Source organism: Thalassophryne amazonica, chromosome 3, assembly GCF_902500255.1.
Source record: "Thalassophryne amazonica chromosome 3, fThaAma1.1, whole genome shotgun sequence".
In the NCBI taxonomy this organism is placed as follows: domain Eukaryota; kingdom Metazoa; phylum Chordata; class Actinopteri; order Batrachoidiformes; family Batrachoididae; genus Thalassophryne; species Thalassophryne amazonica.
In genome coordinates this window covers 94213793-94229527 of record NC_047105.1, presented here as the reverse complement: position 1 = coordinate 94229527, position 15735 = coordinate 94213793, and the positions used below count along the sequence as shown (strand labels likewise).

The 15735-nt window shown below is 44.1% G+C and overlaps 1 protein-coding gene across 2 annotated transcripts; it reads left to right on the top strand.

Annotated features, from left to right (window-relative positions):
- The first annotated feature begins 10262 nt into the window (after positions 1-10262).
- nudt2 (nudix (nucleoside diphosphate linked moiety X)-type motif 2) lies at positions 10263-14425 on the top strand. 2 transcript variants are annotated; one of them, XM_034167109.1, is made up of 3 exons: positions 10263-10315; positions 11878-12019; positions 13777-14425. In XM_034167109.1, exons 2-3 carry the CDS (start codon positions 11893-11895, stop codon positions 14097-14099), a joined length of 450 nt encoding a protein of 149 aa, XP_034023000.1. In that variant the 5' UTR covers positions 10263-10315; positions 11878-11892; the 3' UTR covers positions 14100-14425. The 2 variants fall into 2 exon arrangements, with proteins under 2 accessions (XP_034023000.1, XP_034022999.1); XM_034167108.1 differs by lacking the exon at positions 10263-10315 and adding an exon at positions 10961-11092 and having other exon boundaries at positions 11877-12019.
- The last annotated feature ends 1310 nt before the right edge of the window (positions 14426-15735 follow it).

Here is a 15735-nt window from a genome sequence, read left to right as displayed (position 1 = left end):
GGAAATACATAGAAAACCTAGCCTACTTTTAGTACAAAATTCACGAAGAATCGATAAGGAATCGGATCTATAAGCAGAATCGATAATGGCATCGATATCGATAAAACCTTATCAATACCCATCCCTACTCATCTCATCCTCATCATTTGCAAATCCACAAAACATCTTGTAACTTTGGGAGAATTTAAAACAATCATAAAGGACAGAGAGTTAAGGACAGTTGGACTGTGTAATTGCGTTTTGTAACTATGTATTGCATTTCTGTTTTTCGAATGTGTGTGTTTTGTGTTTGATGGAACTACTTTGCTTTCGTGTTGCCATCTTGGCCAGGTCACTCTTGAAAAAGAGGTTTTAATCTCAATGAGTTTTTTACCTGGGTAAATGAAGGTAGAAAAAAATATTCTGTTTTTATCTGCATTTTACACAAAGTCCCAACTTCAATGGAATTGAGGTTGTAAATGTAAACATCCAAATAGTTGTGCTATTCCTGACCAGTGCGTCAAAAGACATATAGGCCAGGTAATCGAAACAATCAACCACATGAATCGCGTTATTAATGGTCTAAATGACGCGTTTCCCCCCCTCGAGACGGGAGGAGACACAGAAATGCAGCTCTTTTATACATGCATAATTCTCAATGTTTTGTGGGTGTGGGCGGGACTGGACAGGCCCATTGTGGGACCAGATGGGAGTGTAACACACGTTGCGGGTGTGGGCGGTAATGGTCCGACATTCAGTGGGACTGGGAAGGAGATATTAGTCCCGCACAGAGCTCTGGTGCTGCAGCGCTCGGTCTGCCGACCACCCCCCGATGAACAGCTGATTTCCAGAGAGGGAGAGAGAGTGCAGGACAGTGAGATATATATATATATATATATATATATATATATATATATATAATACAAATAATTAATGTCTATGAGTTCAATGGTACGAATATTTTATGAGGTGAAAGCTGGAACATACCATTCAATGAGGCAAAGCCAAGTTGAATAGTATGTTCCAGCTTTCACCGAATTAAATATTTGTTCCATTGAAAGAATGTAAAAGCATTCATTATTTATTTTATAGAAATGGCTAAAATAGATCATTGTCATTAGATATTTTATTAATTTATAAACAACAGAAAAGGGACTTACATTTTGGTGTTCCACTGCTGCTTAACTAACAACCTCTTAACACAAAAGCACCTTCGTGTTGGTCTCTCTTGCACCATTTGGAAGATTCAAATCAAATCAAATCAATTTTATTTATATAGTGCCAAATCATAACAAACAGTTGCCCCAAGGCGCGTTATATTGTAAGGCAAAAGCCATACAATAATTACAGAAAAACCCCAACGGTCAAAACGACCCCGTATGAGCAAGCACTTGGCGACAGTGGGAAGGAAAAACTCCCTTTTAACAGGAAGAAACCTCCAGCAGAACCAGGCTCAGGGAGGGGCAGTCTTCTGCTGGGACTGGTTGGGGCTGAGGGGAGAGAATCAGGAAAAAGACATGCTGTGGAAGAGAGCAGAGATCAATCACTAATGATTAAAAGCAGAGTGGTGCATACAGAGCAAAAAGAGGTGAATAAAAAGAAACACTCAGTGCATCATGGGAACCCCCCAGCAGTCTAAGTCTATAGCAGCATAACTAAGGGATGGTTCAGGGTCACCTGATCCAACCCTAACTATAAGCTTTAGCAAAAAGGAAAGTTTTAAGCATAATCTTAAAAGTAGAGAGGGTGTCTGTCTCCCTGATCTGAATTGGGAGCTGGTTCCACAGGAGAGGAGCCTGAAAGCTGAAGGCTCTGTCTCCCATTCTACTCTTACAAACCCTAGGAACTACAAGTAAGCCTGCAGTCTGAGAGCGAAGCGCTCTATTGGGGTGATATGGTACTATGAGGTCCCTAAGATAAGATGGGACCTGATTATTCAAAACCTTATAAGTAAGAAGAAGAATTTTAAATTCTATTCTGGAATTAACAGGGAGCCAATGAAGAGAAGCCAATATGGGTGAAATATGATCTCTCCTTCTAGTCCCCGTCAGTACTCTAGTTGCAGCATTTTGAATTAACTGAAGGCTTTTCAGGGAACTTTTAGGACAACCTGATAATAATGAATTACAACAGTCCAGCCTAGAAGAAATAAATGCATGAATTAGCTTTTCAGCATCACTCTGAGACAAGACCTTTCTAATTTTAGAGATATTGCGCAAATGCAAAAAAGCAGTCCTACATATTTGCTTAATATGCGCATTGAAGGACATATCCTGATCAAAAATGACTCCAAGATTTCTCACAGTATTACTGGAGATCAGGGTAATGCCATCCAGAGTAAGGATCTGGTTAGACACCATGTTTCTAAGATTTGTGGGGCCAAGTACAATAACTTCAGTTTTATCTGAATTTAAAAGCAGGAAATCAGAAGTCATCCATGTCTTTATGTCTGAAAGACATTCCTGCAGTTTAATTAATTTGTGTGTGTCCTCTGGCTTCATGGATAGATAAAGCTGGGTATCATCTGCGTAACAATGAAAATTTAAGCAATGCTTTCTAATAATACTGCCTAAGGGAAGCATGTATAAAGTGAATAAAATCGGTCCTAGCACAGAACCTTGTGGAACTCCATGATTAACCTTAGTCTGTGAAGAAGACTCCCCATTTACATGAACAAATTGTAATCTATTAGATAAATATGATTCAAACCACTGCAGCGCACTGCCTTTAATACCTATGGCATGCTCTAATCTCTGTAATAAAATTTTATGGTCAACAGTATCAAAAGCTGCACTGAGGTCTAACAGGACGAGGCCTGTTAGACCACTGTCACTGGCCACTTCTTATGGCCACTGTCTGAGGCCATAAGAAGATCATTTGTAACCTTCACTAATGCTGTTTCTGTACTATGATGAATTCTGAAACCTGACTGAAACTCTTCAAATAGACCATTCCTCTGCAGATGATCAGTTAACTGTTTTACAACTACCCTTTCAAGAATTTTGGAGAGAAAAGGAAGGTTGGAGATTGGCCTATAATTAGCTAAGATAGCTGGGTCAAGTGATGGCTTTTTAAGTAATGGTTTAATTACTGCCACCTTAAAAGCCTGTGGTACATAGCCAACTAATAAAGATAGATTGATCATATTTAATCCCTTAACGCCTATCGTCGCATATATGCTACAATATTTGACTCAAATATGCAACATACCAAACTGACCAGTATGCCTGTTGTCGCAAATTTGCAACATACCATTATTATTATTATAACATTATAACATAAAGTCATTACCAAAATACCAAAATTACTATTTATTTTTTGTGCAAAAGTGAAATTAATAATATCAACATTATTTACCATCTACTTAAAGGCAAAAACACACACAAAACATTTTTTTATATACAGCTGTATAAATTCAGGCGTTAAGGGGTTAAGATTGAAGCATTAATTAATGGTAGGGCTTCCTTGAGCAGCCTGGTAGGAATGGGTCTAATAGACATGTTGATGGTTTGGAGGAAGTGACTAATGAAAGTAACTCAGACAGAACAATTGGAGAGAAAGAGTCTTACCAAATACCAGCATTACTGAAAGCAGCTGAACATAAAGATATGTCTTTGGGATGATTATGAATAATTTAATTCTAAAAGTTAAAATTTTATTTGCAAAGAAAGTCATGTAGTCATTACTAGTTAAAGTTAAAGGAATACTCGGCTCAATAGAGCTCTGACTCTTTGTCAACCTGGCTACAGTGTTGAAAAGAAACCTGGGGTTGTTCTTATTTTCTTCAATTAGTGATGAATAGTAAGATATCCTAGCTTTACGGAGGGCTTTTTTATAGAGCAACACACTCTTTTTCCAGGCTAAATGAAGATCTTCTAAATTAGTGAGATGCCATTTCCTCTCCAGCTTACGGGTTATCTGCTTCAAGCTGCGGGTTTGTGGGTTATACCACGGAGTCAGGCACTCGGCACATTGAGACAGACGTGCGGAGGAATTCATGCGTTGGGACGGAGCCGCATGGTGCAGAACAAAAAGCAACGCCGTGATGAAGCCTCACAGGACATGTTGTGGTATGTCCAGCTCGTCCACAATTTCTCAGATAGTCACACGACTGAAAAGCCACCAAAAGCCGTCTGAATCTTCCGAATGGTGCAAGAGCTGGGCATGTTACAACATGTCCTGTGAGACCAACACGGAGGTGCTTTTGTCCCGCACCATTAGCGGCTCCGTGGCGAATTCCTCCGCTCCTCTTTCCATGACAAAAACTCCTGTAACAGTGGAATGTGCCAAAAAAGTGCTGTGTCCACCTCTTCTGCTATTTCTCTGGTAGTCAGATGATGTCCCGGATCAACACAGCGTTCACTTTGGAAATGATCTGGTCACTTCAGCCTGTCAATCGCCGCTCGGAGCGCAGTGCGCCCTCAGCCATTGTGCGCTGTCTTTAAACTGGATGTAACACTCCTTAATCTGTGTGATCCCCATAGAATCGTCCCTGAAAGCCGTCTGAATCTTCCGAATGGTTTCCACCTGGCTGTCTCTCACAGTTTCTGGAAAAATTTGATGCAGCAAAGCTCCAGATCGTTCAGACATTTTCCTCGCAATGAAAATCCGACGAGGGGGGAGGACCAGTATTCACTCAAAGCCTGCTCACAGGCGAATGACGCAACTGACAGGCGTGAAAAAAACTCACGCATGCGCACGAAGGTTCAAGCTTGGCTGTTGCAAGTACACATTATTCAAATCCATATGGTTTTTGAAAAAATAAAAAGGTCGGATACTTTTCTCACAGACCTCGTATATATATATATATATATATATATATATATATATATATATATATATATATATATATATATATATATATATATATATATGTATACATACGAGGTCTGTCAATAAAGTAACGGTCCTTTTTATTTTTTTCAAAAACTATATGGATTTCATTCATATGTTTTTACGTCAGACATGCTTGAACCCTCGTGCGCATGCGTGAGTTTTTCCACGCCTGTCGGTGACGTCATTCGCCTGTGAGCACGCCTTGGGAAGGAGTGGTCCCGCCCCCTCGTCGGATTTTCATTGTCTGGAAATGGGGGAATGAAAAGGACTTTTTTTCCATCAGAATTTTTTCAGAAGCTGTTAGAGACTGGCACCTGGAAACCATTCGAAAAATTTATCTGGCTTTCCCTGAAAATTTTACGGGCTTCACAGAGAACAAGGACTGTAACTACAGCTTTAAGGACCCCTTTAAGGACGCTCGGCGCGCCGCACTCTGAGCTGCGATGACGCGGCACAAGCCACCGGACCATTTCTAAACGGATGGCTCTGTGGATACGAGACCGTCGTGTGCTGTTTCTCTGGTTATCACAAGAGCTGGACATCAGCCATTTTCCGGCAGATTTCACTTTTAACAAGAGATTTTGTCATGGAAAGCCGCGCGGAGGCTTCGCGCGTAAAGACCGATTTGCTTTGGAAGCGAGACAAAGGAACACCTCCGTTTCGGCGTGTCAGAGGACAAGTTTGGACATGTCCAGCTCTCCACAATTTCACTGATACTTACTGGATTGGTAAGCATTGAAAGCCGAGATAGACATGTCCAAACTTGTCCTCTGACACGCCGAAACAGAGGTGTTCCTTTGTCTTGCTTCCAAAGCGAATCGGTCTTTACGCGCGAAGCCTCCGCGCGGCTTTCCATGACAAAATCTCTTGTTAAAAGTGAAATCTGCCGGAAAATGGCTGATGTCCAGCTCTTGTGATAACCAGAGAAAGAGCACACGACGGTCTCGTATCCACAGAGCCATCCGTTTAGAAATGGTCCGGTGGCTTGTGCCGCGTCATCGCAGCTCGGAGCGCTGCGCGCCGAGCGTCCTTAAAGGTGTCCTTAAAGCTGTAGTTACAGTCCTTATTCTCTGTGAAGCCCGTAAAATTTTCACCGAAAGCCAGATAAATTTTTCGAATGGTTTCCAGGTGCCAGTCTCTAACAGCTTCTGAAAAAGTTCTGATGGAAAAAAAGTCCTTTTCATTCCGCCATTTCCAGACAATGAAAATCCGACGAGGGGGCGGGACCACTCCTTCCCAAGGCGTGCTCACAGGCGAATGACGTCACCGACAGGCGTGGAAAAACTCACGCATGCGCACGAGGGTTCAAGCATGTCTGACGTAAAAACATATGAATGAAATCCATATAGTTTTTGAAAAAAATAAAAAGGACCGTTACGTTATTGACAGACCTCGTATATATATATATACAGATTTCTCAAGTCTCACTCATTTGGAGTGAGACTCATGCTTTAAATGGTCCTGTCAGTATGTTGTCACACTCTCATGCTACACCAAAATGACCTGCAAGACAAAATTTGGTGGAAAATAATTCCTTGAGTGTATCTCAACTTGAGCTCTGTATATAGTTCCAGATTATCTGGATCTGCAGATTTTTAGGGGTTGAAAGAAGAGCTCTGCCTACCTCTTCAACAAGGAAAGGCAGAAAGTGAAAAGACCCAGCATTACAAGTTTACATCTATGGAATTTAGTCAATATGAGGTTTTTAAAGGTGGGGACTGGTTAAACAGGGAGGCAATTAAATACTCACTGAAACAATCCAGCATTGTGGGCTTCTCAGAGATAACCACAGAGTCCCTAAGAATGCAAGAAGGCAGTTCATTGTGATTATCAGAAGCTGAAAATGATATAATAACATTACAAAATTCCTTGGGATTATTCAGATTGTCAGTTGTTGTTGACAAATAAAATTCAGACTCTGCCCGTCTTACAGTAGATGTGAAACAGTTGTGTAACTGTCTAAAATTATGCCATGCAGCCTCTGTCCCAGCTTTCCTAGCCCTCACCCAAGACAGATTTCTTTTATGAAGTAGCTTAAGCTAGTATGTCACTGGGCTGCTACAGCTAGCCTTCCAACAGCATCTGTGAGGAAATTTGTGCAGCTCGGTGCAGGGTTCACAGCTGTACACCGTCCCCTTGCCTCAGTCATGGGGTGGCACCCATGTGCTGCTTGATTTTTGAACAAACCAAAAAATTTGCCGTGATGAACTCCAATGCCAAATCATCAGGCGGGCACCTCGTACCCCTCACCACGTCATCTCTGTAACTCAGAACGTGTGCAACATGTGAAACAACTTGTGAGGGGTTGACACACACTTTTCCTTTTATATGATTGGACAAGAAAAAAAGTAGAGGTAGAGGTAGAGGAAATGTGACCTGGACCGGAAGAAGCCCGGGGCCCTCATCTGGAGCCAGGCCTGGATGAAGGGGCCGTCAGCGAGCGCCTGGTGGCTGGGCTTGCCGCAGAGCCCAGTCAGGCACAGCCCGAAAAGGCAATGTGGACCTTCCAACTGCACCCTGTTGGCTCACCACCTGCAGGAGGAACCGCTGGTGTCGGGTGCACTGTCCCTTGGGTGGCAGTGAAAGTCAAGGGCCTTGACGAACCAGACCTGGGTGGCAGGGGCTAGCTCTGGGGGTGTGGAACGTCACCTCGCTGTGGGGGAAGGAGCCGAAGCTTGTGCGGGAGGTGGAGCAATACCAGTTAGATCTGGTGGGCCTCGCCTCCATGCACAGCCTCGGCTCCGGGACCACTCTCCTTAATTGGGGTTGGACCTTATTCTTCTCTTGAGTTGCCCAGGGGGTGAGGCGCTGGGCAGGTCTGGGATACTCACGAGTCCCCAGCTGAGCGCTGCTACGTTGGAGTTTACTCCAGTAGATGAGAGGGTTGCCTCCCTGCGTCTTCGGGTGGCAGGGAGGAAAACTCTGACTGTTGTTTGTGCGTATGCACTGAACAGCATTTTGGAGTATTCGGCCTTCTTGGAGTCCCTGAATGGAGTCCTGTATGGGGCTCTGGTGGGGGACTCCATTGTTCTGCTGGGGGACTTCAACGCACACGTGGGCAAAGACAGAGACACATGGAGAGGTGTGACTGGGAGGAACGGCCTCCCTGATCTAAACCTGAATGGCCTTTTGTTATTGGACTTCTGTGCTAGTCACGGACTGTCCATAACGAACACCATGTTTTAACATAAGGATGCTCATAAGTGTACATGGTACCAAAGCACGTTAGGCTGAAGATTGATTATCGATTTTGTGATCGTATCATCTTATTTTAGGCTGCATGTTCTGGACACTTGGGTGAAGAGAGGGGCAGAGCTGTCAACTGATCACCATCTGGTGGTGAGTAGGCTCAGAGGGTGGGGGAGGACTTTGGACAGACCTGGTAAGCCCAAACAGATAGTGCAGGTAAACTGGGAATGTCTGGAGGAGCCCACTGTCCAACAGATCTTCATCTCACACCTCTGGCAGAGCTTCTCTAGCATCCCTGTGGAGGTTGGGGGCATTGAACCCGAATGGGCAATGTTCTAAGCTTCCATTGCTGAAGCTGCAGTGGGAGCTGTGGCCTGAAGGTCTTATGTGCCTCAAGTGGTGGCAACCCTCGAACACCATGGTGGACACCGGTGGAAAGGGAAGCCATCCGACTGAAGAAGGAGTTCCTCCGGGATATGTTATCTCGGAGGACTCCAGAGGCAATTGCAAGGTACCGATAGGCCTGAAGGGCAGCAGCCTCCACTGTGGGGGAGGCAAAGCAGCGGGTGTGGGAGGAGTTCGTAGCAACCATGGAGAAGGACCTTCGGTTGGCGCCAAGGCGGACCGTGAGGCACCTCAGGAGGGAAAAATGGGGAACCATCCAAGCTCTCTACAGTAAGGATGGGACTCTGTTGACCTCAACTGAGGATGTAATCCGGCGCTGGAAGGAACACTTTGAGGACCTCCTGCATCAGACCGGAGCGCCGTCTATAGTAGGGGCCGAGCTAGAAGCTGATGGAGGATTTTCATCAATTTCCCTGGTGGAGGTCACTGAGGTAGTCAAACAACTCCGCAGTGGCAAGACCCCAGGGGTTGATGAGATCCGTCCAGAAATGCTGAAGGCTCTGGGTGTGGAGGAATTGTCTTGGATGAGATGTCTCTTCAACATTGCGCTGAGGTCTGGGACAGTGCCGAAGGAGTGGAAAACTGGGGTGGTGGTCCCCATATTTAAAAAGGGAGACCAGAGAGTGTGTGCCAACTACAGGGGCATCACACTCCCTGGTAAAGTCTACTCCAGGGTGCTGGAAAGGAGAGTTCGGCCGATCGCCGAACCTCTGATTGAAGAGGAGCAATGTAGGTTCTGTCCTGGTCGTGGAACAACCAACCAGCTCTTTACTCTCACAAGGATCCTGGAGGGTGCCTGGGGGTATGCCCACCCAGTCTACATGTGTTTTGTAGACTTGGAGAAGGCGTATGATTGGGTACCCCGGGAAATACTGTGGGAGGTGCTGCGGGAGTATGGAGTGAGGGGGTCCCTTCCCAAGGCCATCCAATCTCTGTACTTGCAAAGCGAGAGCTGTGTTCGGGTGCTCAGCAGCAGTAAGTCAGACTCATTTCCAGTGGAGGTTGGCTTCCGCCAGGCTACGCCTTGTCACCAATCCTGTTTGTGATATTCATGGACAGGATATTGAGGCGTATTTGGGGGGGGGGAGGAGGGTTTCCGGTTTGGTGAGCTCAGGGTCTCATCACTGCTTTTTGCAGATGATGTGGTCCTGTTGGCTTCATTGGCCGGTGACCTCCAACAATCACTGGATCGGTTCGCAGCCGAGTGTAAAGCAACTGGGATGAGGATCAACACCTCTAAATCTTAGGCCACGGTTCTCAGCAGGAAACCGATGGATTGCCTGCTCTGGGTAGGGAATACGGCCTTGCTCCAAGTGAAGGAGTTCAAGTACCTCGGGGTCTTGTTCACGAGTGAGGGGATGATGGAGCATGAGATTGGGCGGGACTGCATTCGCTCTGCCGTACTGTTTTGACGAAAAGGGAGTTTAGCCAAAAGGCAAAGCTCTCGATCTACTGGTCAGTCTTCATTCCTACTCTCACCTATGGTCATGAGGGTTGGGTCATGACCAAAAGAACCAGATACAGTACAAGTGGCCGAAATAGGCTTCCTCAAGAGGGTGGCTGGTGTCTCCCTTAGAGATAGCGTAAGAAGTTCGGTCATCCGTGGGGAGCTCGGAGTAGAGTCGCTGCTCCTTCGTGTTGAAAGGAGCAAGCTGAGGTGGTTCGGGCATCTGGTAAGGATGCCTCCTGGGTGCCTCCCTAGGGAGGTGTTCCAGGCACGTCCATCTGGGAGGAAACCCCAGGGGAGACCCAGGACTAGGTGGAGAGATTATATCTCCACACTGATCTGGGAAGGACTTGGGAGCCAGTCAGAGGTGGTCAATGTGGCACAGGAAAAGGAAGTCTGGCGTCCCCTGCTAGAGCTGTTGCCCCTGCAACCCAAACCTGGAAAAGTGGTTGAAGATGAGTGAGTGAGTGAGTGAGTGATCGGAGAAGAACAGCATTTCTGGAAGCGACTGAACACTCCAGCAGCTTCCAGCCACCCCACTCTGCAGCTGGCCAACACCAACCCAACCTGCACGTGTGTGAGCAAGCTGGACACGTCCTGTCCAGCCACAGACGAACTGCACAGACCGTATTCATTGTGTTTACCTCAATGTATTTATTTTTCTGAGGACAGGGTTGGACTAAGTGGTTGAAGATTAGTGTGTGTGTATGAGGATTGCTGATTGGAGTTGTCTGAGTATGTAGGGGATTTTTATATGAAGTTGTTTAGTGTCTATGTCAACTTTGTAAATCTGGGCATTTTAGTGACGTTTTGCCACAGAGTTATAACGTCACTCTGTGTTTTCACCATTTTCAAAATTGCGGACGGGGTTACAGACACAGCTGCATTGTGTGCCTGTGTGCAGTATAGTGAGTACGCCCTCTAGCGTTTCTATAAACTCCAGCCCACTAACTCCCACCCGCCTGTGACGCCGATGAAAAAAGGAATGAAGTGAATATATATTAAAGTTCAAACATGGCCACGAAAATTTAGGCTTAGAGTTTTTTATTCCGCCATTTGTTATTTGTTGTTTTTTCTTTCACAGTAAAGGTTTGACAAGTGGAACTTAGCTATCTGTTCAAAGTGTAAGTCGGATTTGTTTTGTTGACGCACCGGTGAGCCCTGTTAGCTTATTTTGTTAAGTTATTTGTAAATCTGTCTTGTTCGCGCATTTCAAGGTTTTGCCGTGAATATACTGTAAGTACGTATCACATTTCTTTCAGAACCATGCTCGGTAATAACATTTATTCAGGAAAAATGTTGTATTCATTCTGCTGTAATTTTCGTTTGTGTGTTACAATGTGTTTAATGTGTTTTTGCTGAATCAACGGCAAACCTGTAGAACCTAAAATAAAGTTCTGGGTGTTTTTAATGTTATTTTTTTCTCGCATGGAACAAGATATCAATTTTACAAAAATAAATAAAAACCTCTCCTCCACACTCAAAATTCAAATTCTGATCAATATTAACTCACCATGAAATCTTCTTGCATAAGTTTAAAACCTATTCCATAACATATTACCAGCTTACACTGATGTTTATTCATTTTATTTATGTATTTCAACTTTAACATAGACCTGTTAGGCCTGGATTTACTGTAACATGTTTACACTACCAGCACATCTTGATTGATTCAGTTTATCTCCACTGGGGTGGTGTATAGAGCCAAAATGACTAAAACTGTATAATTGTACAACTACTTACGGACCTGACCATAGATTTAGTTTACTTTGTTGTGTGAAAATTCTTCTTTGCTCAGCTGTGCCTTGAAGCTGTGATTGGTGGTGCAACAGACATAAGTTGGTCTCTGCACAAATAACTTCTGCACAACACAAATGACCAGGTTTACCTTAAGCAAAATGAGTTCTGATGTTGAATCATTTGAGTGAAATGTTGAGGTTGCCTCTGATTGTTTGAGTTGGACTAGCTTATGTTTTGTGTAAAGGAAACAAAACCTAATGCAAACTATATGTTTGTGTAGGTCCTTTAACAGGGAGATGGCGCTGCGTGCTTGTGGCTTCATTGTGTTTCGGCGTATAGCCAACCGTGTGCCTCCATCAGACAACATTGAGTATCTCCTGTTGCAGACATCTTACGGACAACACCACTGGACACCACCAAAAGGTGTCTACAGGTTTAAAAATACAGTAGTGTTCAGAATAATAGTAGTGGTATGGGACTAAAAAGATTAATCCAGGTTTTGAGTATATTTCTTATTGTTACATGGGAAACAAGGTACCAGTAGTTTCAGTAGATTCTCACAAATCCAGCAAGACCAAGCATTCATGATATGCACACTCTTAAGGCTATGAAATTGGACCATTAGTAAAAAAAAAAAGTAGAAAAGGGGGTGTTCACAATAATAGTAGCATCTGCTGCTGACGCTACAAACTCAAAACTATTATGTTCAAACTGCTTTTTTAGCAATCCTGTGAATCACTAAAGTAGTATTTAGTTGTATAACCACAGTTTTTCATGATTTCTTCACATCTGCGAGGCATGGAGTCAACCAACTTGTGGCTCCTTTCAGCTGTTATTCCACTCCAAGATTCTTTAACAACATTCCACAGTTCATTCACATTTCTTGGTTTTGCTTCAGAAACAGCTTTTTTGATGTCACCCCACAAGTTCTCCATTGGATTTAGGTCTGGGGATTGGGCAGGCCACTCCAAAACATTAATTTTGTTGGTTTGGAACCAAGATTTTGCTCGTTTACTAGTGTGCTTGGGGTCATTGTCTTGTTGAAACACCCATTTCAAGGGCATTTCCTCTTCAGCATAAGGCAACATGACCTCTTCAAGTATTTTGACATATCCAAACTGATCCATGATACCTGGTATGCAATATATAGGCCCAACACCATAGTAGGAGAAACATGCCCATATCATGATGCTTGCACCACCATGCTTCACTGTCTTCACTGTGAACTGTGGCTTGAATTCAGAGTTTGGGGGTCGTCTCACAAACTGTCTGCGGCCCTTGGACCCAAAAAGAACAGTTTACTCTCATCAGTCCACAAAATATTCCTCCATTTCTCTTTAGGCCAGTTGATGTGTTCTTTGGCAAATTGTAACCTCTTCTGCACGTCTTTTATTTAACAGAGGGACTTTGCGGGGGATTCTTGCAAATAAATTAGCTTCACACAGGCGTCTTCTAACTGTCACAGAACTTACAGGTAACTCCAGACTGTCTTTGATCATCCTGGAGCTGATCAGTGGGTGAGCCTTTGCCATTCTGGTTATTCATCTATCCATTTTGATGGTTGTTTTCCATTTTCTTCCACGCGTCTCTGTTTTTTTTTTTTTTTTGGTCCATTTTAAAGCATTGGAGATCATTGTAGATGAACAGCCTATAATTTTTTGCACCTGCGTATGTTTTCCCCTCTCCAATCAACTTTTTAATCAAACTACGCTGTTCTTCTGAACAATGTCAAATGTCAATGTCAAAGAGAAAAGCATGTTCAACAGGTGCTGGCTTCATCCTTACATAGGGGACACCTGATTCACACCTGTTTGTTCCACAAAATTGACAAACTTACTGACTGAATGCCACACTACTATTATTGTGAACACCCCCTTTTTTACTAATAGCCCAATTTCATAGCCTTAAGAGTGTGCATATCATGAATGCTTGGTCTTGTTGGATTTGTGAGAATCTACTGAATCTACTGGTACCTTGTTTCCCATGTAACAATAAGAAATATACTCAAAACCTGGATTACTCTTTTTAGTCACATAGCACTACTATTATTCTGAACACTACTGTACATTGATCATTAAAGTTGGACTCCTGAACTATGATGACATATACTCAGCGGAGATGATTTCTATTCATGTATAAGTGTTCTTTGAACCACCCATCACTAACCATATCATCATCAGGTCATGTGGACCCAGGAGAGGATGACCTGACCACTGCCTTGAGAGAGACAAAGGAGGAGGCAGGGCTGGGGACGGAGCAATTGCAGGTGATTGATGGCTTTGTGCAGGCGCTGCACTATGAGGTTCGAGGCAGACCTAAGGAGGTCCTGTACTGGCTGGCTGAGCTCAGAGATCCAAGGACAGCCGTGACTTTATCCAATGAGCACCAGGACTACCGCTGGGCCTGCCTGGAAGAAGCCTGCACATTAGCCCAATATAAAGACCTGCAGGAGACCCTGAGAGCAGCACAAAGACACTTGGAGGCTCAATCAGACAAACAGTGATGTGCAGAAATGTTCAGTGTGCTGCAAGTATGTTAAAAAAAAACAAAAAAAAAACACCAGCACCACACATTCAGAATCTCAGCACCCTCAGAGCTAAATGTGAGTAATTCATCTGACGTTCACAAGTAGAAAATATTGATTTGCGTGTATGTTTTTGAAGCCATGTGGAACAACAAACAAGGTGAAACTTTCTCAGCAGAGTCCCAAAAACATCAGCCAGTTGGTGATTTGTTTTATGTAGTGCTTAAAATGTTTTACTGTAGATTGAATCCAGTTTGAAATTACAGGTTTTTCCATACTTCTTCATTTTCTTCCATTCTGAGAGCATTTGTAACTTGTTAAAAATATAATGAAGATGTGTACGCAGTACTTCCATTCACAAACAGAAGAATAACCAGTCTGATCTGAGTCTGTTTAATATTGATTCTTTCATTTTCTGTACTTGCTTATTCCAGGTAAGGGTCAGGGGTGAGCTGGAGCATATCCTAGCAGACATTGGGCCAGAGGTGGGGTGCAACCTGGACAGGCTGCCAGTCTATAGTAGTAGGGCTGTGTAAAGCCTCAGTCCCACCAAATAATAAGCTATGAATAATGAGCCACACATGGGTGTGTCAGCGATTATTTGAAGCATGGTCCATGTTTTAAGCCGTCACGTATCCACTACTAAAGCGCCTCTATGTGCCTCTCTGTACCTCACATGTGCCAGGTATCAGCCTCTAGTGAGCCACGACTGACCGACCTGTCATTTGAGCCCTGTCCAGCTTTGAGTGGCTCGTGTCGCCGCATAGGATCCACGTCAAGCCACATATAATCCATGTAGCGCCATGTTAACGTGACGTTGGTGCATGTTTAGGCATGGGTTTGGTCCAAACCTCCAGCCCTCCCACACTTGGTCCCCTTAAAGTGTGGGTTTTCAGTTTACAGCATCCATTCAAGATGTCATATTTTTTTAAACACAGTCCAAAAAAGATGCTGCACTGAGTGAGTGCACGCTCCCGCGCCAGGAGATACAAATTCTGACAGGATAACTACTTTGGCACAACAGTGGCTGGTGTGCTCCGTGCACCAGGCTGCTGTTCACCTATGTTCCAGAGTCAAATCCAGCAGATCTGCACGTTCACCCAGCTGGCTGACAAAAAAATGACACCATAATGAGGTGGCTGCTTTAATTGTATACACCCGGTGCCACAACTGTGTGGATCATTTCCCAAAAAAAGTTTTTTCTTTATTTCTTCCGCGGCTTACAGTCACCATGATCCAACTTTTAACTTTGTGTTATGTCTGCAGAATCGCTCTTTTGCATGCCCTCGTTCTGTGTTCCTGGATAGCGCTGCGCTCCTTCTCACTGACTTCCTTTCTATCCGCGGCTTTTCTTCCGTGGCCACTTTGACACCGTGATCCAACTTTTAACTTTGTGTTTGTCCGTTATATCGGCAAAATCACTCTTTTGCTCATGTGCGTTTTGCATTCTTGGACAGTCCCATCTGCACTCCTTCTCACTAACTTCATTTCTTCCGCGGCTTTAAACACACGTTTGACACCCATGATCCAAATTTTAACTTTGTGTTCCTCCGTTATTGACTGCAAAATCACTCTTTTGCAAGCTGGCGTTTTGCGTAAGTGCTCTTCTTGAGCA

What these genes read in the sequence shown, in the direction of transcription:
- nudt2 (XM_034167109.1), top strand. Translation starts at nt 11,893, where the DNA reads ATGGCGCTGCGTGCTTGTGGCTTCATTGTGTTTCGGCGTATAGCCAAC. An exon ending in CCACTGGACACCACCAAAAG is followed by an intron (nt 12,020 to 13,776) that starts GTGTCTACAGGT and finishes TATCATCATCAG; the next exon opens with GTCATGTGGACCCAGGAGAG.